Source organism: Mustela putorius, unplaced genomic scaffold (genome assembly GCF_011764305.1).
Source record: "Mustela putorius furo isolate JIRA1106 unplaced genomic scaffold, ASM1176430v1.1 tig00003875_pilon_pilon_pilon, whole genome shotgun sequence".
NCBI lineage: Eukaryota > Metazoa > Chordata > Mammalia > Carnivora > Mustelidae > Mustela > Mustela putorius.
The window spans coordinates 5,471,326-5,495,576 of record NW_025422026.1 but is presented as its reverse complement, the minus strand read 5'-3'; the positions used below and the strand labels follow the sequence as shown (position 1 = coordinate 5,495,576).

General features: G+C 51.3%; 1 protein-coding gene across 3 annotated transcripts; it reads left to right on the top strand.

Moving 5' to 3' along the window:
• The first annotated feature begins 436 nt into the window (after nucleotides 1–436).
• VPS33B (VPS33B late endosome and lysosome associated) lies at nucleotides 437–21,750 on the top strand. 3 transcript variants are annotated; one of them, XM_045067239.1, is made up of 23 exons: nucleotides 937–1,179; nucleotides 4,849–4,929; nucleotides 5,282–5,343; nucleotides 7,260–7,309; nucleotides 7,505–7,572; nucleotides 11,988–12,033; nucleotides 13,034–13,128; nucleotides 13,393–13,497; nucleotides 14,082–14,178; nucleotides 14,388–14,465; nucleotides 14,674–14,747; nucleotides 15,030–15,116; nucleotides 15,301–15,391; nucleotides 16,252–16,326; nucleotides 16,585–16,649; nucleotides 16,774–16,828; nucleotides 17,996–18,042; nucleotides 18,832–18,964; nucleotides 19,793–19,866; nucleotides 20,559–20,660; nucleotides 20,841–20,916; nucleotides 21,145–21,261; nucleotides 21,371–21,750. In XM_045067239.1, exons 1-23 carry the CDS (start codon nucleotides 1,084–1,086, stop codon nucleotides 21,448–21,450), a joined length of 1,854 nt encoding a protein of 617 aa, XP_044923174.1. In that variant the 5' UTR covers nucleotides 937–1,083; the 3' UTR covers nucleotides 21,451–21,750. The 3 variants fall into 3 exon arrangements, with proteins under 3 accessions (XP_044923175.1, XP_044923173.1, XP_044923174.1); XM_045067238.1 differs by lacking the exons at nucleotides 4,849–4,929; nucleotides 5,282–5,343 and having other exon boundaries at nucleotides 702–1,179; XM_045067240.1 differs by lacking the exons at nucleotides 4,849–4,929; nucleotides 5,282–5,343; nucleotides 20,559–20,660; ... (1 more) ...; nucleotides 21,145–21,261; nucleotides 21,371–21,750 and having other exon boundaries at nucleotides 437–1,179; nucleotides 19,741–19,866.
• Nucleotides 21,751–24,251: the final 2,501 nt, after the last annotated feature.

Sequence of the window (24,251 nt, the reverse complement as noted above, 5' to 3'; positions counted from 1 at the left end):
CTTAACCAACTGAGCCACCCAGGCGTCCCCTTATAATGGCTTTAAACAACAACAACAAAACAACAAACAAGGTGAGTCTAGACCATTACCATCAGCCCTGAAAATTGCCTGGTTTCTCTTCCCAGTCAATTCTTACCCCAAAGTCAATCACTTCCTGAAAATTTTTTCCACCACCCATTAGTTTTCCCTGTTCTAGAACCGTATCTAAATGGCATCATAAAGATGCCACTCTGTATCTGGGTTCTTTTATGTATTCAGTTATTTTTATTACATGAAAATGCCACAGTTCGTCCATTTCCTCACGAACGATATTGAGTCAAAACTCCTTAATCCAAAAGTCATAGCTGGCGGGGCTTAGCTTCCACTGGATCTTCACGCCTTCCCCTTTTCCCCCCCGCAGTGTCCCATCCCTCCGCGTCTTGCTCCTGCAATGCAGCTAAATCTGTGGGGGTAGCTTTGACTGACAGCCAAGACCTCCAGGGATCAGTGCCCTCCAGATCCCGAGTGGGTCTCACCCATTTTACGAAGTTCTGAAAATGTAGCAGAAGCGCCCAACCCTCGCGAGCTAGGAGAATCGGATGTACGCTTAAAGATTAGTGATGATGGGACCGCTCCACAGCGCCCAGGTAGGAAACCAGAACATCGACCCTTTGCCTTCCGTTTTTAAAGGTCCCTTCCCGGGTACCGTCCCCGTCCCGGCATGCTGAGCGCGGGTCGAGCGCACGGGACTTCCGGGAGCTCTAGGAAGTCGCTTGTCTCTCCGGCAGGAGGTGGGGTTTTCTCTGCTCGCCGCGAAATCTGTGGGCGTAGACAGGGATTCTGGCTGCTAGAGGAGTGGACCAGGGAGGGGCGGGTCGGTCCCGCGGCTGCTGATCTGGACGAAGGTCCTCCGAGGCCGCGGCTGCCCGACCGAGAGGTGGCCATTCATTCGCGCGCAGGAGCGAGGGCCCCTTCGGGGGCTCTTTTCGAACCGTGCCCAGGCCTGCAGGAGCGCCGCCCTGCGCTTACCCCGGGCTCCTGCCGACCTTTTCGGAGTGGAGGGCGTCGCCCTTCTTCCACCTCGCCGCTCCGGTGTCCGCTGCCATGGCTTTCCCCCATCGGCCGGACGCCCCGGAGCTGCCTGATTTCTCCATGCTCAAGAGGCTGGCTCGTGACCAGCTCATCTATCTACTGGAGCAGGTCAGTGCCCGCCACTCCTGGGGACTTTTCTGCACCTACAGTTTAGCACTCACTGGACGCATAGTTCTTCCTTGCGGAGTTCCCTTGATCTTGTTCCAGGCCCTTGGTATTGTCCTTGGAGCTTCTGGGGCAGGTCCAAAAGGAAGCATTTAGGACGGAAAACCAGAGGACAGTAAGAGCTGCTTGGGACCTGGCAGAGAGTTAAGGAAGTCACTTCTTTTTGGTACAGGCGAGGGAGACACCAGTCGTGCTCCGCATCACTGGGGATGGAAAGATGGTCAAGACACCATTGTCCTTAAGGATCTGCCCCAGTAGGAGCCTCTGAAACACGGATTACCCCACACAGAGTATCGTGTGGTACATGGCTGATAGGGCACTGGAAGCATTTAGAATAAGCAGTCATTTCTTGCTGGAGTGATCTAGGAATTTTAAGGAGCTGGTTGTGAAAGAATCAGCGTATTTTCCTTGGAGATGGAGCAGGCAGAAGGACTGGTTGGTAGAAGCAAAGTTGAGGAACCAGGGAAGGAGAAGACACAGGGAAGACAGCAATGAGAAGTTACGCAGTAGGCATTAGGCAGCCACTGAAGATTTTCTTTCCCCACTTAAGGGGTGAAGCAATACTTGAAGATGATTCTGGGGGCACCTGGGTGGCTTAGTCAGTTAAGCTGCTACCTTCAGCTCAGGTCATGATCCTGGAGTCCTGGGATCAAGCCCTGAGTTGGGCTCCCTGCTCAGTGGGGAACCTGCTTCTCCCTCTCCCTCTGCCCCTTCCCCTGGCTTGTACTGTCTTTCAAGTAAATAAATAAAATCTTTAAAGAAAAATGGAGATGATTCTGATAGCCATGTGTGGAGTGGGGTAGATGGGGATCAGGCATGCTAGTTAGGGTACCACAGATCAGGCAAAATTAGTGACAGTGGGAACGAAGGGAAGTCGTAGTGAAGGAAGACTCGAAGATTTACTGATTGTAGAGAGAGAAGCAGAGTTGAGTTCGAGGTTTTTATCTTGTGTTAATAGGAAAACAATGCTGTTGCTGGAGTTGTAACGTGTTGTGTGTATACTGACTTGCTTAATGTCCACGATCCCTACTAGATTAGAAGGTCCCCGAGGACAGGGAACATGTTTGTTATGTTCAGCACTGTGTATGCAGGGAGTACCTGGCATAGGGCCAGGCACATAGCATGTGTTTAATAAATATTTTTATATGAACACTGAATTGAAAAAAAAAAAAAAGAATTAGAGGAATGTGCTGATTAGTTTGGGTTTGAAAAGGGTGAAGTGAAGATGCGAGGAGGAAATCACTTTTTTTTTTAAAAGATTTTATTTATTTATTTGTAGGAGAGACAGAGAGAGTACAGGCAGGCAAAGTGGCAGGCAGAGGCAGAGGGAGAAAGGAGCAGGGAGCCCGATGCGGGACTCGATCCTAGGACTCTGGGATCATGACCTGAGGTGAAGGCAGCCGCTTAACCGAATGAGCCACCCAGGTGTCCCTGAGGAGGAAATCACTCTTATAACATCCAGCAGACAGAAGCATAGAGCTGCCGTTGGGATGAGGATGGGGGCTTGAAAGAACCTCAGAGCACCTCAGGGAATCTGGGACCCAATTTTATATCTCATCTGTATGCCCCGCAGTGGTAGCACAGCGATTGGCAAGTGAAAGATGCTGAGATGAGTGAGGAATTGAAAAGGGACGCGGGTTAAAGCCTCTTATAGGTGAGAAGCCCATGAAAAGAGTAAATGAAATGAGGCCAAGGGTAAGCACTTGAACCTGGAGCTCCAGAGGAGCTGCCCCCAAGGCTGACTCGCTGTGGCTGGTGCAGGATTCCTGTAATAATTTGCTCTTCAAACTGATTCATTCATTCATTCATTCTTTCTTTCTTTCTTTTTTTTTTTTTAAGAGTTTTATTTATTTATTTGACAGAGAGCCAGATCACAAGTAGGCAGAGGGCAGGTAGAGAGAGAGGGGGAAGCAGGCTCTCCGATGAGCAGAGAGCCCGATGCAGGGCTCAATCCCAGGACCCAGGACCCTGGGGTCATGACTGAGCCGAAGGCAGAGGTTTTAACCCACTGAGCCACCCAGGCGCCCCCAAACTGACTTCTTCTGACTAAATTCTTGTTGAACAAGCACTGCTGTTCCGGCTCCAGCCTCAGAATCGTCTTTGACTCTCCTTTTGCTCTCATATTTAACTTAACCCACCCGAGTCCCAAGATACTTTAGAGATTATACAATAACAGGCATTATAGAGATGGTAGAAGGTAAGGGAAAGTAGAGGAAAAAATTCACCTCCAACAAACAGGTGCAAGCGCTGTTAACACTGTTAATTTCTTTCAGTCATTTAGAACATTCTCTCACACATCCCGTGTATCCTTAACGTAGTTTTGTTTGCGGCACCACCAGCTTCAGTCGGGTCCTTGCTCTTTGCTTCATGCTTGGGCTGCTTGAACTGTTGCTTCAACCACAGAAGTGGACTCCCTGCCTCAGTTTCTCATGCCTCCAAACCACTGTACCCACAGTGCATGCCCAGTTACCCAATTGAAGTTTCCAGCTGAGTGGCTGCTTCAAGGCGCAAAAGCTTTCTGTTCCCTTGTTCATAGAGTATCGACTTCAGACTCCGTGACCCGATGTTGGGGTGCTCCACGCTCCAGTTCCGGTCGACTGTTTCAATCCTGTATCCCACCATTTATTCCCCTACATCAAGATTTTCCTGCCTTGGGTCCCTTGACATTTGGGGTCCGTTGATGCTTTGCTGTGGGACTGTTCCTGCCTTGCAGGATATTTCACTGCATTTCTAACCTCTACCCAGTAGATGGCAGTCAAACCCCTTGCCCCCAGTCTGATAACCAAAAATGTTGCCAGATGCTGCCAGATGTTCCTCTACTCCCCCCCCCGGGGGGGGTGCAAAATCCTCCATGCTGCCACCCTGCACTTATCTTACGCATCAGCGAAACCAAACTGCTTGTTCTGTCCTTACCACTCAGCCTGCTCTCTCGCCCCAGCCTTTGCTGGGTTGCCATCTTCTATCCCTGCCGACACCCGACCCATCTGTCGAGGCCTAGGACAGAGCAGAACTTCTGATGACTTCCCTCTCCCTGCCACTCAGTGGGACCCCTCCTTCCCCTGGACACACAGACAGCAGCACCCGAAGGGATGCAGGAATCAGATGGCAGATATTTGGAAGGGAGAGTGGGTGGGTGGGTTCGGACTGTTCTGGGCTCAGCTTTCTGCACTGAATGTGGGTTATTTTTGCAAGTAGAAGAAAAAACATACTTGAAAAGAGACGGCAGTTAGTTGAGGGGCTGCCGGATACTAAGTGGGGCTTTGGTTTGGCTCTGTTCAGTGGGCGATCGGGGTTATTAGGAGGCAGAGTGGAAAACAGGGCAGTGATGCCGAACGAGGTCACGGGCACGCAGGAGGGTCAAGTGAGGAGGACTTAACCTTCGAGAAGGTGAAATAGCTTTCCACTGGTCCAGAAAATAGGAAGACAAACTAGGCAAATACTTGAAGAAAGGACCGCTGTGGATACAGTTGATAAATGAGACGTTGAGGTAGATAGTATGATGCCCAGTGCATTTCCGGCTGAGTCTGCTCTTGCTAAGTGCATGGCTAGACAAGCTCTCAGCTAAGGGAGTGTGTGTCACCTGTGAGTGACCCAAGGTACCGCGTTCTTCAGCTTCCAGGGAAAAAGGACTTGTTCATTGAGGCCGATCTCATGAGCCCCTTGGATCGGATCGCCAACGTCTCTATCCTGAAGGTACCACCCTTTCTCCCAGTGGACTCGGGCCCCTCTCTTCTCATGAAGCAGTTTTTCTCTTAACGAACAGTGCAAATTATTAGTGAATGGCTGCCCTTTCAGGGAAAAATGCAGTAGCTGAACTGGGTGGGCAAAGGGGAATCGGTGCTGTTGTTCGGGTTGGTTTTGAATTGTTTGGTTTTGGGGTATTTTCCTGATGACGGTTTGAGGAAAGTTCAGCGGGACAGTGGTCGAGGATGCAGTTTGATTCCCAGAAGAAGCACGAGGAGGAGCCCTTCCAGAAGTCCTCTTTGTGTCCTGCTTTGGGTTTCCAGGCACTTACGTGCACTGTCTTGTTGGGTTCCCTCTGCAGCAGCACGAAGTCGACAAGCTGTATAAGGTAGAGAACAAGCCAGCCGTCAGCTCCAGTGAACAGTGAGTGTCTCGGAGAGCGTCTGGGCTCCGGCCCGGAGGGGTCCCCACACCCCTGCCTCCTGTCATGCTTGTGATGTGGTTCACCTCCCTGCACTTCCGCAAGTTCATGCCTGGGCTACGCTGTGCCCTCTTACCTGCTCTCCCACCGCGCTGTCTCCCTCCCTGTCCTCCTCTCTCTCTGACCCGGTCTACCATCTCTAGCCAGACTGATGAAGCTTTTTTTTTTTTTTTTTTTTAAGATTTTATTTATTTATTTGACAGCGACACAGCGAGAGAGGGAACACAAGCAGGGGGAGTGGAAGAGGGAGAAGCAGGCTTCCCGCTGAGCAGGGAGCCCGATGGGGGGCTCCATCCCAGGAGCCCAGGATCATGACCTGAGCCGAAGGCTGACGCCTAACGACTGAGCCAACCAGGTGCCCCAGATTGATTAATCTTTGAAAAATATTTTTATTATGCCCTTCTCGAGAACTTTCAGGGCTTCTCTTACTTGCTGACTAAAGTCCAGATCGCTCATTGCAGATGCCAAGGCTGCCGGCAGCGAGGGTCACCCTGCCTTTCCAGCCCGGTCTGTCACGTGTCCCCTCAAGCCTCTGCTTCACACACACTTTCTTTTTCTTTCCTTTCTTCTTCTTCTTCCTCTTCCTCCTCCTCTTCTTCTTTTTTAACATTTTATTTATTTAAGTAATCTCTACACCCAGTGTGGAGCTCGAACTTCTGACCCTGAGATCAAGAGTCACTTACGCCAGGGCGCCTGGGTGGCTGGTTAAAGCCTCTGCCTTCAGCTCAGGTCATGATCCCAGTGTCCTGGGATTGAGCCCCACATCGGGCTCTTTGCTCAGTGGGGAGCCTGCTTCCCTTCCTCTCTCTCTGCCTGCCTCTCTGCCTACTTGTGATCTCTGTCTGTCAGATAAATAAATAAAACCTTTAAAAAAGAAAAAAAGAAAGAAAAGAGTCATTTACTGCACTGACCGAGCCAGCTGGGCGCCCTGACTCGAACGGTCTCATGCCCCAGCTGTGTGCACACGCTTTCGACCTCTGGCCACCCCATTCCCTCTGCCTGCCATTCTCTCCTGCCCTCACGGCTCATTCGAGAAACGCCCCGCCTCCTCCCTGAAGCCCTGTGTCGCCATTCTGGTCCAGGGTGCTTTCCTCCTCCCCTGGATTTCCATGGCATTTAGTGTTTGTCCTAGTCACTTGGCACATAGTCACAGACAGCCCATGTCTGGCCTTCGCTTTTATCTTTTATATTTTTCAACCTGCAGTAATGTTTGTGTTCCTTTAAGGAAAAATTCTCTTGGATACATGGAGAGTACCTCCATGAACCACCCCCCCACTGGAAAAACACCATTTTATATACTTTCTTCGATTGTTTCTAACACTGGATTATCCGTATACTTCATGTGTGTGTATCTGACTTTGCCCAGTAGATCGTAAATTACGTGAGAGCAGGAGGTCCCGGGGCCTCCACGGGCCAGTAAGCAGCCGCCGTGCCCGGGTGTCTGGGGTACGGAAGGGGGTCTTCTGTGCTCGGGAGGTGGTCGGCCGAGAGAGCGGGCATACCTTTGGCCTGGAGGAGAGCTGTAGGCCTGGCCAGAAGAGCCAGTGATGGAACAGTTGACTTCATTTGTTTCTTCTAAACAGCTGTTACCAATTTCAGGACTTCTCTTCACTGAGGGTTTTTTTGTTTGTTTGTTTGTTTGTTTTTAAAGATTTTGTTTATTTATTTGACAGAGATCATAAGTAGGCAGAGAGGCAGGTGGAGAGAGAGGAAGGGAAGCAGGCTCTCTAAACAGAGAGCCTGATGCGGGGCTCGATCCCAGGATCGAGCCGAAGGCAGAGGCTTTAACCCACTGAACGACCCAGGCGCCCCTTCACTGAGGTTTTTTGTTTGTTTGTTTTAACTCTCTTGCCCACAGATTGTGCTTCTTGGTCCGGCCTCGCATCAAGAACATGCGATACGTTGCCAGTGAGTATGCAATGAAGCCACAGGTACCTAAGACCCAGGGGAGGGTGGCCAAGATGGAGGGCCTAGGCCATAAGGACCTTTGATGAGAAGAGGTGGTCTGAATGGGCCGTGCCCCTCAGAGGGGATGTCTCCTTCCTTGCTTCACGTCTAACAGATGGCCCGTGGCTTTCTGGGCTGCTTTCCTTCTGTCTGTAGGTCTTGTCAATGCTGACAAATTGGCTGGCCGGACTCGAAAATACAAAGTGATCTTCAGCCCTCAGAAGGTGAGTGTGGGTTGGTGGGAGGAGGAGAAGGTCGATCGGGACGGAAGGCGGGGAAGGGACAGGGGCCAATATCTGTGTCTCCCCCAAAGCCAGTTGTGTGTGACGGAACAAAAGACCTGTCACAGTCTAGTCATTAATGCCACCGTGATGGTTTGGCAGAGGGTCTGTCTTTCAGGCTGCGCTAGTTAGTGTGGAATTGTGACAGGTGGCCTCTGTGTCTACTTCTTCTGAAGCAGTGTCCTCTGGAAAGGCCTTTTCTTACACAAGAAACTAGCTGAGAGAGTGCCTGGGTGGCTCAGTGGGTTAAGCCTCTGCCTTCAGCCTAGGTCATGATTTCAGGGTCCTGGGATCAAGCCTCGCATCGGGCTCTCTGCTCAGCGGGGAGCCTGCTTCCTTCTGTCTTTGCCTACCTCTCTGCCTATTTGTGATCTCTGTCTCCATCAAATAAATAAATAAAATTTTTAAGAAAAAAAAAAGCTGGGGCGCCTGGGTGGCTCAGTGGGTTAAGCCGCTGCCTTCGGCTCAGGTCATGATCTCAGAGTCCTGGGATCGAGTCCCGCATCGGGCTCTCTGCTCGGCAAAGAGCCTGCTTCCCTCTCTCTCTCTCTCTGGCTGCCTCTCCATCTACTTGTGATTTCTCTCTGTCAAATTAATAAATAAAATCTTTAAAAAAAAAAAAAAAAAGCTGCTGAGAGACCATCTTACTCCACCCCAACTTTGAGTCTCCGAGGGGAGTGAAGCCACGCCGTGAGCTACAGGTTTCTTCCGTCTACTTTCTCTCCGAGGCTGTAGTGTCCCGGGACCACGGCATCTCCGTTCCCTGATGCATCAGGCTCTGCTCTTACCCCCACGTCAGCAAGGTATGCGCTGTGGCCCCGTTCGGCCTTACGCCCACGGCCTGCCCAGTGCCCATAAAGCTGCCCCAGGGAGTGCGCGCCTCATGGAGAGCAGATAGAAATTCAAGTTCAAAGGACGGGGATTGATTCTTTTTTTCAGTCTTCTCCAAAAAACTAGAGAAGGTAGAAGCAGTAGCTCAGTCCGAGCCACTGAAGCCAAACTATGTGTGAATCCTGGCTCTGGCGCTTGCTATCTGTGGGATCTTGGACAACTCACGTGACTTATGTGACTGCTCTCTGGGTCTCAGCTTGCTCATCTGTAAAATGGAGTTGATAGTAGTACTTATCTTTTATGTTTTTAAACATAACAGGGCTGAACATTTTATTTTACTTTTTATTTTAATTCCAGTATAGTTAACACACAGTGTTATGTTAGTTTGACGTATACGATACAGGGATTCAGCGATTCAGTGCATTACTCAGTGGTCAGCAGGATAAGTGCAGTCTCGATCCCCCGCCCCGATTCCTCCCATCCCCTCACTCACCGCCCCTCTGGTGACCATCGATTTGGTCTCTCTAGTTAAGAGTCTGACTTTTGGTTTGCCTTTTTTTTCTCGGTACATTTGTTTTGTTTCTTAAATTCCACGTATGAGTGAAATCATGGGCTATTTGTCTTTTTCTGATTTGTTTCCCTTCGCGTTATGCGCAACATCTATGTGGCAGCAAGTGGCAAAGAGTTAACCTCTTTTACATGACTTTCAGTGTTTGTTAGGAAACCTAGTGAAATTACAGGCTTATGTTGTTTTCTCATCACATAAAAGGAATAAGAAGAAAGAGCTAGTGATCGTCTCTTGAAGATCATTGGAAGATTCATAGCACAATCTTGTGGCTAGTTTTCCTGTTGGGAAATACAAGTATATCAAGTACAACATCATTACCAGGGCAAGAAATTATTATTTTTATTTTTTCAAGATTTTATTTGTTTATTTGAGAGAGACAGAGGGAGAGAGCACGAGCAGGGGAGGAGCAAACGGAGAGGGAGAAGCAGGCTCCCCACTGAGCAGGGAGCCCAGCATGGGACTCGATCCCAGGACCCTGGGATTATGACCTGAGCAGAAGGTAGAGGCTTACCTGACGGAGCCAACCAGGTGCCCCCAGGGCAAGAGATTATTAAGATAACCAGTCAGACTTACAGGTTACTTTTAAATGTTATTAAGGGAACTGTGGCAATGAATTCATTTTTGGAGTCTTATAAAACCCCTTTTTTTCAAATTATACTTCCAAGGAGAGATTTGTTTAAATAGGGAATAGAACAAGTTGGTAACAGTTTCAAATAATCCTACAAGCCTCACTATTGCACAGAAAAACAAAATTGATATTTTGATGAATTTTCTCCATCTCACATCTTATCTTAGATTCTTTGACCAAATTTTTTTTTTAATATTTTATTTGTTTATTTGACAGAGAGCTAGAGAGAGAGCACAAGTAAGCAGAGCGGCAGGGAGAGGGGGAGAGAGAGAAGCAGGCTATCCGCTGAGCAGGGAGCCCGATGTGGGGCTCGATCCCAGGACCCTGGAATCATGACCCGAGCCGAAGGCAGCTGCTCAACCAACTGAGCCACTCGGGCGCCCCTCTTTGACCAAATTTTAAATCACAGACAATCTCCCTCAGTAATTTAGGGAAGAGGGAATCTGTCTTCCTGAGACTCCTTTTGTTAATTATGGAGATTGGCAGTTTGCAATCTGGGCTCCGGGATTCTTTATTTAGCACTAAAAGTGGGCGCACATTTTTAGTTTCACTGACAGAACTGAGTGAGGGACGGGCCCCTGGCTGGCCTAGAGCACGTGACCCTACATCTCAGGCTTGTGAGTTCGAGCCTGGAGTAGAACCCACTTAAAAAAAGAGAGAGAAGGGCGCCTGGGTGGCTCAGTGGGTTAAGCCGCTGCCTTCGGCTCAGGTCATGATCTCAGGGTCCTGGGATCGAGTCCCGCATCGGGCTCTCTGCTCAGCAGGGAGCCTGCTTCCTCCTCTCTCTCTCTCTGCCTGCCTCTCTGTCTACTTGTGATCTCTCTCTGTAAAATAAATAAATAAAATCTTTAAAAAAAAAAAAAAAAAAAAAGAGAGAGAGAAAAAAAGAAATTAGGATGAATCGGATTCTTCTGTGTAAAGGAAATCAGGAGCCCGAAGCATGATCTCCCACATCTCGCGGAGTCATCAGGAGGACCACGGGAGGTGATCCTTACAAGATACTAACAGCGACGCTTAGCAGGTGTCAGATATTTAATGCACATCAGTTGTCACCATCGTTACCGGACAGGAGTGCTCCCGCTTCCTTCCTCATTGCCTCCAAGTATTTCGCCTTCTTCCCACTTGGCTCAAAGGAGGAAGTGACCCCGGCTTCTTCCCCTTCCCGGTCCACCGGTTTGCATGTGTCCCTGGCCCCATGTCCGCGTTCCTTCTCTACCGCTTTGCTTTGTCTTCAACCATGTCTAGCTCGCCTTTTTAAAAAAAATTTTAAATTTTTTTTTAAAGATTTCTTTCTTTCTTTATTTGAGACAGAGTGCAGGAGCAGGGGCCAGGGACAGAGGGAGAGGGAGAAGCAGAAGCAGACCCCCCGCTGAGCAGAGAGCCCCATGTGGGGCTCGATCCCAGGACCCTGGGATGAGGACATGAGCCAAAGGCAGACACTTAGCCGACTGAGCCACCCGGGCGCCCCATGTCTACCCCTTCTAAGCAGTTCTCCCCCTCTTATCTTCTCGCGGTCAGGGGCTCTCCCTTCTGTTGTGTCCAGAGTTCTCGCTGCCACTCCTCCTGCGTCCTTACCGCTGCCTTCGCCTTTAAATCGAGTCCCTCCAGGGCTCTGTTGTCAAACTCGGTGATGCCTGGTTCCTGCTTGTCCTACTTAATGTCCCTGGCATTTGACACTGTTGCCCATTCTTCCCGACACTGACTTTTGCTGCCTTTAGAGGTGCCGAGTCCCCGTTTCCACCTCTGTGTCATCTTTCCGTCTTCGCCAGGTGTTGCCCTGTGCGCCCGTTGAATTGTGGTGTTCCCTAGAATCCGGTCCTTAGCGCTCATGTCCCTCTGTGTTCTCTTCTCTTGGACAAACCACCTACTTTAAATACCCTGTGCCAGGGACCTCCAGGCAGGCTCTCTGGATCTCTTAGTGACTCCAGGCGTCCCTTGGGCATGCCCTACCCTAGCCTCCCTCTGCACCCCTGCTCTTTCCCGGCCACCTGCCTCGTCTCCCCTGTTTCTGAGGTGCGCTTGGGCCCTCGCTTCACGTCTGTCTGTGGGACGCAGCCTTCAGTGATGCCGAAATGCCTTCTCCTTTGTGGAGCTTCCCAGTCTCACAGGGAGAAAAGAGCAATGGATGAATGCATAAATAAAGCAGGGAATCAAAGCCCTGGGCTAGATGGTCCCAGTGGTCCTTCCTATTGTCCCTAAAAGTCCACGCTCCCTTGACATCGTCACTGGGTTCAGTAGGTGCTGTTCTCAGCAGTGACCGCGGAGGGACACCAGACAGATGGAAAGAACAGAGAAGAAGGTGGTCACCAACCCCTCCCTCTTGTCTTCCAGTTTCACGCGTGTGAGATGGTGCTGGAGGAAGAGGGAGTCTACGGAGGTGAGAGGAGGCGGCCGTGAGTGGAGACGGGGGGAACATGCGGGACGAAGGGAAGGAAATCACACTGGGCCCCTCGTCTCTGCCTGTTGGCCTGGGCAGAGGGGCTGTTCTTGACCATGGAGAGCGGGACTGGCCCTCAAGGGAAGGCTGAAGGGGGTGCCAGGTGCTGCCATTCCTCCCTTTCTGAGACTTCCACAAAGGAAGAGTGTTGCCTTCCCTCCCTCCATTCTGCCAGCCACGCTGACCTGAGCACTGTGCTCCCCGCTGCAGATCCCGCCCTGGTTCCAGAATCTTCAGTGGCCTTCTGCACTTGGCCCTTGCCTGGCACCTCAGCCTCACCTTGTACAGCTCCCTCCTGACTCTCCCCTCTCCAGCCATGGGCTCTTCCACTTGCTTTTCCTGTGGCCTAGAACATTCTCCACCCTCAGCTTTTTTTTTTTTTTTCATACCCAATCTTACTCAAATTCTAGGTGTAAATGTTGCTGCTTTAGGGAAGTTTTTCCTTTACTCTTATACTTTTCTTACGCCCCACGTAGCTGAGGTTGGATCCCTGGGGTGTTTGTGCTTCCGGATCGCTGTTCTTTGGGGCGCAGCTGTGATGAGCTGTGTCTGGTGGACATCTCCCTAGAGTGGCATTCTCTCGCAGAAGATGGGGAGCGTGTCCGTTCCACTCCCGCACCCCCGGGGCTCGGCCTGGTGCCCGCACATCGGTGGCTTTCTGTCAGTATTTGCCGACCAGCAAATGTTTCCTCGGTACTTCCGGTTGGCCCTCGAGTGAAAACAGTCTCCTCACATGGCGTGACAGGCTGTGGTGTGCCCGTCTCCTTTTGTTTCCCGACTGTGAACTCCTCTGAGGCACAGACTGTCACTCGTCTTTGAGTGTTCTGGGGCTGGGCGTGTGGCAGGCCTGCATCACCTTCCTGTGTCACCATGGCGGACCTTCTCTCAGTGTGGAGCCTGGCGCCTTCTGTGGGGTGGCTGACGTGCTCTGTTCCCGCAGACGTGAGCTGTGACGAGTGGGCCTTTTCTTTGCTGCCTCTTGACGTGGATCTGTTGAGCATGGAGCTCCCAGAATTTTTCAGGGACTACTTCTTGGTAAGTGAAGGGTCCCTGAGTCTTGGCACCGACAGGTGGGGACACATGTGGGGTCCCATGGGTTAGAAACATGGACCCTCCTGTGAGTCCTATAACTTATTATGAGGAAGAGCGTTTTGCAGATTGAATGGCTGATAGCCCCAGGACTTCTTTTCGGGCAGTCCCCACGCCTGGCCTTCCCACCCCGGGCTGCTCCGGCTTGCCCCTTTCCAGATGCGTCTCTTGGGCTGAGCCGTATCTCTGCGGCCCATGTGGTTCCTGCAGGAAGGAGACCAGCGCTGGATCAACACTGTGGCACAGGCCTTGCACCTTCTCAGCACCCTCTACGGGCCTTTCCCCAACTGCTACGGAATTGGCCGCTGCACCAAGGTGGGCATGTGTGGTGCTGTGGTCCCCATGGCTCTATTGTACCTGTCCTCTGCCTAGTGGGGACTGTCTGGGGGCATCTGTGATAAGAGCTATATTCTTTTTTTTTAAAGATTTTATGTATTTATTTGACAGAGCGATCACAAGTAGGCAGAGAGGCAGGCAGAGAGAGAGAGGAGGAAGCAGGCTCCCTGCTGAGCAGAGAGCCCGATGCGGGGCTCGATCCCAGGACCCTGAGACCATGACCTGAGCCGAAGTCAGAGGCTTTAACCCACTGAGCCACCCAGGCGCCCCTTTTATTGTTCAGAAGAGTTCCTCAGAGGGGAGGGCTTGTGTGACGGACAGAAAGGCAAGAGCCAAGGCCTCTGGGATAGCACTCCTAAGCTTTCAGAGGCAGAGAGAGTCCCTCGTCAGCAAGGAGAGGCTGGAAGGGGTGGGCGCAGATGGGAGTGCCGTGGGTAGTGGTGTTAATAATCAGCTGCCCTCTCGGGGGCAGGAGAGGTGTCACACGGAAAAGAGGTGACTTCGGTAGGGGTGGGCTGCAGAAGGGACCTGACACGAGACTGAGAGTGTCTTGGTCCCCGCAGATGTCATACGAACTGTGGAGAAAACTGGAGGAGGAGGAGGACGGCGAGACCAAGGGCCGAAGGCCAGAGATTGGACATGTCTTCCTCCTAGACCGAGGTAAAGAATGCTCAGCGCCCCTGTCGTCTCTGGACCCTTGAAGACGTGGGGATCGGGCCCACGTGGCAGCCAAGTTCGGATCCTCGGGTCGGGGCTGTGACTGCGAGCACGGCGCTTGGGCCCTGGGGAGGCCCGTGAGCTGATGCCGAGTGAACTGGGTAGCCACGTAGGTCAGGGAGGACCCTCACGGCCGGGGATCTCGGTTTCAGACGTGGACTTCGTGACGGCACTCTGCTCCCAGGTGGTCTACGAGGGTCTGGTGGACGACACCTTCCGTGTCAAGTGTGGTAAGTGGCATCTTGGTGAGGCGGGGGGGCGGGGTCCTCAGCTCCTGGGGGGCTCTCGCAGGGGGCAGGGCTTGTGGGAGAGCCTCGGACTCTGAACAGACTGCTGGCTTCCAGATAGTTTGGGGGACTCCGAGTGGCAGTTCAGGAAAGGGGAGGGGAGGGAAGCCCCCCCTGGAGATCCTCATAGCCGCTCCCTCTACTCTCAAAGGGAGTGTTGACTTTGGCCCAGAAGTCACATCCTCTGACAGGAGCTTAAAGGTTCTACTCAATGCCGAAGACAAGGTGAGGGTACGCAGGTGCTGGCTGGTGGATCGCCCTTGGGCCACTCTGGGCGGGACTCTGGGAGGGGAGGCTGAGCCTGGGGGAGGGGGCTCCCCCTCCAGGTAAGAGCGAACCTCGGAGCATGATAGCTGGGGCCTGACATTGGTGACAGCAGCACGGCCCTCTCTGTGCTTTTGCTGGAACAGCCGGGCACTCCTCTTGTGCCCCCATTACACTACTGGGGGTGGGGGGACTAGTTAGTGTTCTCTCCGGTAAGTTGTCGCTGTCTGGTTCCCCTTGCAGGTGTTTAATGAGATTCGTAACGAGCACTTCTCCAACGTCTTCGGCTTTTTGAGCCAGAAGGCCCGGAACTTGCAAGCTCAGTATGATGTGAGGCTCCAAGCCGGGGGTCTTCTGTTTGGTGTCCCCAGTTTCCCAAGGCTGCTGCGCTTTGGCTCCCTTCTGATTTGACGACAGCCCCTGTCTTTTCTCTAGGAGTTGGGGGTGGGGCGGGGGTGGGGCCCGCTCACGGGTGAAGGCAGGGAGAGGCTGACCTTATGGGGACTTCCCACAGCGCCGGAGGGGCATGGACATCAAGCAGATGAAGAACTTTGTGTCCCAGGAGCTCAAGGGACTGAAACAGGAGCACCGCCTGCTGAGTGTCCGTAGGTTTTGGGGAGGGGTGGCGAGGGGCTGCTACAGAGGAGATCTGCCCTGGGGGGAAGTCTGTGTTCCCCCAGGAAATAATGATCTTGTTTTGTTTAAAATTGAAAGACGTACTTCTGCATTTTGCCTTAAGAAATTTTTGTTCCAGGGTGCCTGCATGGCTCCCCTCGGTTAAGCGTCTCCTTTCAGCTCAGGTCATGATCCCAGGGTCCTGGGATCGACCCCGCATGCAGTTTCCTGCTCAGCGGGCAGTGTGCTCCCTCTCCCTCTGCTCCTCCCCAAACTCGTTCTCTCTTTCTGTCTCTCAAGTAAATGAATAAAATCTTTAAAAAAAAAAAAACAAGAAGAAGATTTTATTCTTCTGGACAATAAAGGCGCAGCCTCTTATTTATTTATTTATTTAATTTTTAAAAAGATTTATTTATTTGAAGAGAGAGACACACAGCGAGAGAGGGAACACAAGCAGGGGGACTGGGAGAGAAGCAGGCTTCCCGCTGGGCAGGGAGCCTGATGTAGGGCTCTATCCCAGGACCCTGGGATCATGACCTGAGCCAAAGGCAGACGCTTAAATGACTAAGCCACCCAGACACCCCAAGGCATATCCTTTTATTTATTTATTTTTTAAAGATTTTACTTACTTATTTGACAGAGATCACAAGTAGGCAGAGAGGCAGGCAGAGAGAGCAGGGGAAGCAGGCTCCCTGCTGAGCAGAGAGCCTGATGCGGGGCTCGATCCCAGAACTGTGGGATCATGACCTGAGCTGAAGGCAGAGGCTTTAACCCGCTGAGCCACCCAGGCACCCTGGCATATCCTTTTAGAACTGGAAATATATCAGCTTGCTTTTTGTCCTATCTGCAGATATCGGGGCTTGTGAATCCATAATGAAGAAGAAGACCAAGCAGGACTTCCAGGAGCTCATCAAGACTGAACATGGTAACAGTGGGGGCCGTGCTTGGCTCCTTCTGATGCTTCCCCTGCTCCCAGCACCATCCCACCCAGCAAAGATGTTCTCTGGCTCTTTCCAGCTGATGCTGGCTGGGTGGAATGCTGGTTCCTGCTAGAAGTCCAGGGGGGTCCCTTAACCTCCCCCCCAACAAGGATGGAGAAAGATTGAGAGACAGACACCCATTAACACAGAGGGCAACAGCTGAGCAGCTCCCCCTGTAACGGGCTCTCCTCTGCTTCTCGCAGCGCTGTTGGAGGGCTTCAACATCCGGGAGAGCACCAGCTACATCGAAGAACACATAGACCGGCAGGTGAGCAGGTGGCGGGGGTTGCTGGGAATGTTGTATCACGGGGGCTTGGCCTCCAGCAGAAGGAAGAGGAGAGAAGAGCATGTGTCATGGAACTTGAATTCTCCAGGACTCTCTTCTCGTGCAGGTGTCACCTATTGAAAGCCTTCGCCTCATGTGCCTTTTGTCCATCACTGAGAACGGTGAGCTCCTGCAACCAAAGATGCCAGACTGAAAAACTGTACCTTAGGGATGGAAGACATCACTGTGAATGACACAGAAAATATCCCAGCAGACAGAACATTTCCCAGTAATTTCGTAGATTCTTTCCCCTGTAAGATAAAGCAGTCTTTGTTCGGAGTGAGACATCTCCAGGGACCTAGGGTCATTTAGTGTCCCGACTCTGAGCAGGACCACACCCAGGCCCCCCGGAACAAGCGCTGTCACATCTTAGGACCATGGGGCACAGCTCAGAGTGGCATTTCTCTCTCTGTTCCATCTGGCCGGCTACCTTCCACGAGCTTTCATAATAAAGAGACAGTCCAGGAGAAGGGGACAGCCAAACAATTTCATAAACATTTACAAAAGCTCAGATTCTGTGACCTCTTTTAACCTGTTCATGCAACCCTTTCATCTTTTTTTTTAATTGGATGTAGAGTTGACACATGATGGTACATATTAGTTTCAGTTATATGGCATGGGGATGGGACAGCTGTGTACATTGGGCTGGGCTCCCCACCAGCCAGCCAATACAGTACTGTCGGCTGTACTCCGTGTGCCATTCGTCCTCATGACTCGCTCACGACCCTGACTTGCAAGCCTATTCTTCATACCTCACTGGAGGACGGCACCTCAGACTGTACTTTCTTTTTTAAGATTTTATTTATTTATTTATTTGACAGAGAGAGAGAGATCACAAGTAGGCAGAGAGGCAGGCAGAGTGAGAGGGAGAAAGAAGTAGGCTCCCCACTGAGCAGAGAGCCCGATGCGGGGCTCGATCCCAGGACCCCGAGATCATGACCCGAGCCAAAGGCAGATGCCTAACCCACGGAGCCTCCCAGGCGCCCCTCAGACCACACTTTCTGACCTCATCCGAACACTTGTCCTGTTCCTCGGTAGCTTGTAAAGCACGGTGCAGGAGCACTGGCCCCAGTCCTGCCGCCATCCCTGCTGATAAGCAAGCTTAAGTTTAGGAGTCAGTTTAGAATCAACTGGCTGGATGCAAGGTTGACATTTACTGAATCCTTCCTCCCAATAAAGGTTGTTCGGGAAATAAGAGGGTGGACGGGTGGGGAGGTGGGTATGGCTGTCGATTTCGGGACAGCTCAGGTGGCGTTTGTGCGAACCTGTTTTATGTTCCGGACCCTCAGGTTTGATTCCCAAGGATTACCGATCTCTGAAAACACAGTATCTGCAGGTGAGGCCAGGAGAATGGGCTCTGGAGGGAACCGGGTGGGGCGAGGTCATCATTGGACACTTCTGGAAGAGGCAGAAGAAATGGCCCCTTTCTTGTCTGCATCCCCATTTTGTTCCCAGTCTGGCCTCCCTCTTAGAGCATCTCAGGATAGTCAGCCTCTCAGCATGCAGAGACCCCCCCACTGCCCTTGTCTCCCCCAGTCCCTGCCTGGGTGGCCAGTGCTGGGAGAGCCGGGGCCACTGAGCCGTGGACCGGGTGCTGAGTTCCTACCCCGGGGCTCTACTTCACTTTAGTGTCGTATATGGGGGTGATACGGCTTTCCTTCCGGGTCTTCTCGTCTTACCTCATGTGAGAAGCCCCCCCCAGCACCCTGACATCAGCGGCTTTCTCTCTCCTCTCCTTGTTCCGTGCTTTTCCCCCATTCTTTGGAGTTTGGTTATTTCTTCCTTTTCTTTCTTTCTTTTTTTTTTTTTTTTAAGATTTTATTTATTTATTTGACAGAGAGAGAGATCACAAGTAGGCAGAGAGGCAGGCAGAGAGAGAGGGGGAAGCAGACTCCCCATCAAGCAGAGAGCCCGATGCGGGGCTCGATCCCAGGACCCTGAGATCATGATCTGAGCCGAAGGCAGAGGCTTAACCTACTGAGCCACCCAGGTGCCCCTGGTGTTTGGTTATTTCTTTAGGGTCCTGAATGCATAGCCCTTCTGTCCCCCACCTCCATGTCACCTGACAGTCTTAGACCTTGGCGGGGCCTATGCTCGGTAAATGGCGGAATTGCATTTTCTTCAGAGCTATGGCCCTGAGCACCTGCTTACCTTCTCAAATCTGCGGCGAGCGGGGCTCCTCACGGAGCAGGCCCCGGGGGACACGCTCACAGCTGTGGAGAGTAAAGTGAGCAAGCTGGTGACGGACAAGGCCGCAGGTGAGCAGGAAGCCCAGGGAGCCCCTTCCCTGGCGGGGGTCCCCTCTCCTTGCAGCCGTCCGAGCGCCCCAGGTGGGAGCAAACGAGCTGGGGAAGGAGGAGGATCGGTCACTCTTCTGGCATTGCTCCTACTTCTGCGGCCAGGGGCTCGTCCCTTTTATTGAACTTCCCATGTGCTGAGACCAGCAGATACAGGTTTCTTACTTGATCCTCATGCACGCAAGCTGATAGCCTCCATTTTCTAGAGAAGGAAACAGGCTGAGTGAGGTTGAGGGACGTGTTCAAGGTCCCCCAGTGAGTCAGTCAGACCTGAGCCCAGGTCGTTGACTCCGAGGCCCGCACCCCTCTGTGAGCTCGGGTCGCTCTGTCCGTTGCACCGAGTGGATGGCCGGTACCCTGTAGGAAGACCATGGTGGGGCAAAGAGTGGGGAGTATCTTGATCAGTTCGAGGGAATTTTATTTTATTTATTCATTTATTTATTTTAAGGACTGTTATTTATTTATTTGACAGAGAGAGAGAGGGAACACAAGCAGGGGAGTGGGAGATGGAGAAGCAGGCTCCCTGCTAAACAGGGAGCCCAATGCGGGGCTCAATCTCAGGACTCTGGGATTGTGACCTGAGCCTAGGGCAGATGTTTAATGACTGAGCCACCCAGGCGCCAAGTTCCAGGGAATTTTAGGTGAATGGCTTTGAGGAGGGCCTTGAGATGTGAGTGGTCTTGCTACCTGCGAGGTCCTACTATTTGACATTTCCTGAGTGGTGTCCCCTGGGGCAGGGTCATGAATCCGTCGATCTTCGGTGAAATCCAGCACAGATTTCCTTCCCAGGAAAGATTACTGATGCCTTCAGTTCTCTGGCCAAGAGGAGCAATTTCCGTGCCATCAGCAAGAAGCTGAACTTGGTACGTCGATTCAGGATGGATGAGGAAGCCGTGGGTCCGGTCCTTGGTGGAGAGCTTTGAATCCCCAACATCTCTTTGTTGTTTTGTTTTGATAAAGATCTTTTTGTTTGGTAGCATCATAGCATAAGCTTAATTTTTTTTTAAAGATTTTATTTATTTATTTGATAGAGATCACAAGTAGGCAGAGGCAGGTAGAGAGAGGTGGGGAAGCAGGCTCCCCACTGAGCAGAGAGCCCGATGCGGGGCTCGATCCCAGGACCCTGAGATCATCACCTGAGCCGAAGGCAGAGGCTTTAACCCACTGAGCCACCCAGGCACCCCAGCATGAGCTTAATTTAATAATGAGGCAAGAGATAAAGATTCATTCACTTATTAAACCGGAAGAAGCGGCCAAATGTCAGAGGGGAGGCTGAGTGCCTCATCAGTGACAGACACGTCCCCGTCTGTGGGGCTTCGTTCTTCCCAGCCCTTCGTGGGGAGCCGGGGGAGTTCGTTCACGAGAATCAGTGGGTACTGAACAAAAGCTTTAATCTTTGGTTATAGATTTTTTTTTTTTTTTTTTTTTAGGGCTTTTGCTGGTTTTCCTTTTAGCTGAAATAAACCTGCTTTGGGGAAGGTCCTTTTCTCTGACCGAGTACGAGGCCAGAGAGATGAGTTGTCACCTGCCTCACGTAGCCCCCTTTGCTCTCTAGATCCCGCGTGTGGATGGCGAGTATGATCTGAAAGTACCACGGGACATGGCGTATGTCTTCAGTGGTGCTTATGTGCCCCTCAGCTGCCGACTCATCGAGCAGGTGAGGGGAAGCCACCCGTTCATGTGTCGCCCTCTGCCTTCTCTTGGTCCCTGGCCTGTCCCGACCTCCAGCCACTCCAGTAACTAACTAACGAGAGATGGCGACAGTCTGGCTGCCGCGACCGGCCCTTCCTCAGCCGGGTGGGGTCTCAGACTGGCACCCGGTGCTCGTGCCTCCCAGGTGCTGGAGCGGCGGAGCTGGCAGGGGCTGGACGAAGTCGTGCGGCTGCTCAACTGCAATGAGTTGGCCTTCACAGGTGCGCCGCGCTGGCCCCGGCGGGCGGGTGTGGGGGTTGTTGGCGGTGCCACCGGGGGCAGGTGGGGGCTACTGGGGGTGCCAGCGGGAGTGGGGGTGGGGAGGGGTGCTGGGGGTGCCAGCGGGGGTGGGGGTGGGTCTTCCTGGGGGCGCCACCTGGGGCCGGGGTGGGGGGAGGGGTGCTGGGGGCGCTGCCACGGAAGAGCTGGGTCTGGCTCAACCCCCACAGACGTGACCAAGGAAGACAAGGCTTCCAGCGAGTCTTTGCGCCTCATCATGGTGGTGTTCTTGGGTGGTTGCACATTCTCAGAGATCTCGGCCCTCCGGTTCCTGGGCAGGGAGAAAGGTAAGAGAGAACAGAAAGGGGGACCTGGGGGACAGATACCAGTGCCCAGAAGGCTTCTCGACCTCTGATCTGTTCCTGGTGCCGTGTGCTGGCGTGTTTGACCCCACAGGGTACAGGTTCATTTTTCTGACGACGGCAGTCACGAACAGCGCTCGCCTTATGGAAGCCATGAGTGAGGTAAAAGCCTGACGTTGTCCCTGCTGGTGTCGACGTCTTCCCTGGACACGTTTCCCGATGAGATGCAGGAATGTGGCCCCAGCTGCTAACCAAGTGTCCACCAACTACCCTCCTGAGAGCCGGGGAGCACGGAACTTAATCCGGATTTAGAGAAGTTACCTGAGGACAGCGCTCACTTCTGGCCCCCAGGATAGGTCTCTGTTTTGTGTATGAAGTACAGCTTGTGCTGAAAAGATAAGAGGAGGGGGAGGTATCTTTTGCTAAATCCTGTTTGAGTATCATTGTCCATAAAGCCTCTACTCTCCAGTGTCATGTTCAGTTCTCGACATGCTCTTCCGTCTTCTTAGTGAAGCACAGGGGGCTTCATTGGTTCTGTGGTCTGGGCTCTGCCGTAGGTCTGGGCCTGGTCTGCTTCTCTCCTGAAACTTGCCCTGTACCAGAGTTTCCTCAACCATCAAACAAGGGGGATGGGCTAGAAAGATGATCAGCAAGCACCCTTCTGGTTCTAAAATTCTGCAGTTCATCATACTTTATTTATTTATTAAAAAGATTTTATTTATTTATTTAACAGACAGAGATCACAAGCAGGCAGAGAGGCAGACAGAAAGAGAGAGAGGAGGAAGCAGGCTCCCTGCTGAGCAGAGAACCGGATGCAGGACTCGATCCCAGGACCCTGGGATCATGACCTGAGCTGAAGGCAGAGGCTTTAACCCACAGAGCCAGCCAGTCACCCCCATCTTATTTCATTTTTTTAAGTAAACCTTTGCCCAATGTGGGGCTCAAACTCATGACCCTGAGGTCAGTTTTAATACACTCTACCAACTGAGCCAGCAGGAGCCTCTCCTGATTCATTATACTTTAGAAAAGATGAGTTTGTTACTGTTTCAACTTCAGGAGGCACTCTGGTATTAAGCAGTTGTCTCTTACTGCAGAATGAAGACTGCGTCCTGTTAGAGCAGGCTCGGGCATCAGCTAACAGTGCTGATAAAAAGTTCACCAGTGCCCCCCCCCCCGAGTTGCTGATTTTGGTGGCCTTTCTGTCCCTTGACCTTTTAAAAAAATTGTACTGTAACCACATCCATCAGTCTCTGTTTGGTCCTCCTCTAACTTGACCTTCCTGACAACTGCTTTTCCTTTCTTCTGCTCAGCTTCCACGACACTCTTGTTGTTGTTCTGTGGTCTCCTGGGTTGTGCTTCTATCTCCTTGGATTGCTTGTCTCTGCCTGTCCCCTCCCTGTCCTTTGTTGTCAGCTGCTTCCAGATCCCAAGCTCTCCTCTTCCTGCTGAGTTTCACGCTGGTATTTTCAACTTGGTCATTCCACAGGCCCTTCAAACTCGACATGTCTAAAATAAACTCTCCAACTGAACTTCCTGTCCTCACTTTGAATCCCCCAATCTGCTCCTCCTGTGTTCCGGTAATTGACATCCTTATCATCTACCCAAGCCTTGTACTTGAAAGAAATTATAACCTTGACCTCAGATTTTTTTTTTTTAAATCCCCCACATTCAGCTGGTTCCACTACCCCTTATCCCTCCATGCCTCTGGCTCATCCTCTCCTCACCATCCCCATGCCAGAGATCCTGACTATTTTTTGCCTGGGTTTTTGCAAGACTGTCCCTTCCAGTGCCTCTGCTTCCTATCTGCCACTTACTAAAAGATCCAAATCTGTGTTGTTGGATCATCAAAACAATTCTTTCATAAAGGAGTGCTGTTATCAGTGCGTATTCTAAGGAAAATGTATACCTCAGGTATCCAGCTAGAATTTGTTATAATTTTTATGTTAAGCTAGTGTGCAGGATCAAAGACACCCACTGACAGGGGTGTTAGTCTGCATAAAGAATATGTGACAGACAACAATTCTGTGACCAAGGAAACAGACCGTGGCAACACAGTGCACTTAAGTTCTAGAACAATGCCGTCCAGTCCTGTAACAGGGTCCTACTTACACTCTGCACAGTGTTTTACATGTCGAGTATATGCTCTGAGTGGGTATCTCTGTGACTTCATTGGCTTCAGAACAACAGTGCAACAGACATGATAGCAAAATGGTCTTAGGGTGCTTATGATGCTGGCCGTGGGAACATGCCTGAAGATCACAAGGTTTTGAAGCTTTCTGAATAACTTTTAAGTCAATCAACAAAGTGCAAGTAAATTTCAAAAGTGTTCTGCATTTCTGTCCATCAGCATCGTGAATGTCTGACGTGCTGCTGACATTGTTAAAGGATGTCAAAAGCTCCAGTTAAGTCTTTCTGAAAGTGGGAGAAACATGGTCCTGCAGGTGAAGCAAACAAGCATCCTTTACTTTTCCTTCATGGAGAAGGCAAATGAAAAGGAGTCACAGAAGTCATAGATGGCCAATACACTCAGGGGAAATGTGTAATTTCAGCTATAAGCCAGCAAGCGCAAATCAAAGAAGGGAGTGACACTTTCTGCCTATGAAATGAGCAGAGATTTAAAAGAGCAGTTGAGGGTGAGAGGTGGGTGTGCTTCTGGTAAGGCTTCCTTAGTGGGAAGTGCAAATTAATTCAGTCCTTCTGGAGGGAGAGCATTCAGTAGCTACTCTTCTAGGGATCAAGTGTAAGAAAATAGTGCAAGATGTAGATTTATTCATGAAGACATTTATTTGTAAAATTTAAAATCTAAATATCCGTTTGTATCAAAACAGATGAGATCACCTCGAGCCACAATATCATGCAACTGTGAATCAATGGAAAACAAGGCTATACATAAGCATTTGGGGATGTAGTGTATGTTCAGCGAAAAAAGGATACAAAAGTGCTTTGATGTCGATTTTGAGTTTTAAAGTTTTTAT

What these genes read in the sequence shown, in the direction of transcription:
- VPS33B (XM_045067239.1), top strand. Translation starts at nt 1,084, where the DNA reads ATGGCTTTCCCCCATCGGCCGGACGCCCCGGAGCTGCCTGATTTCTCC. An exon ending in GAACATGCGATACGTTGCCA is followed by an intron (nt 7,310 to 7,504) that starts GTGAGTATGCAA and finishes TTCTGTCTGTAG; the next exon opens with GTCTTGTCAATGCTGACAAA. An exon ending in TCAGCAAGAAGCTGAACTTG is followed by an intron (nt 19,867 to 20,558) that starts GTACGTCGATTC and finishes TTTGCTCTCTAG; the next exon opens with ATCCCGCGTGTGGATGGCGA.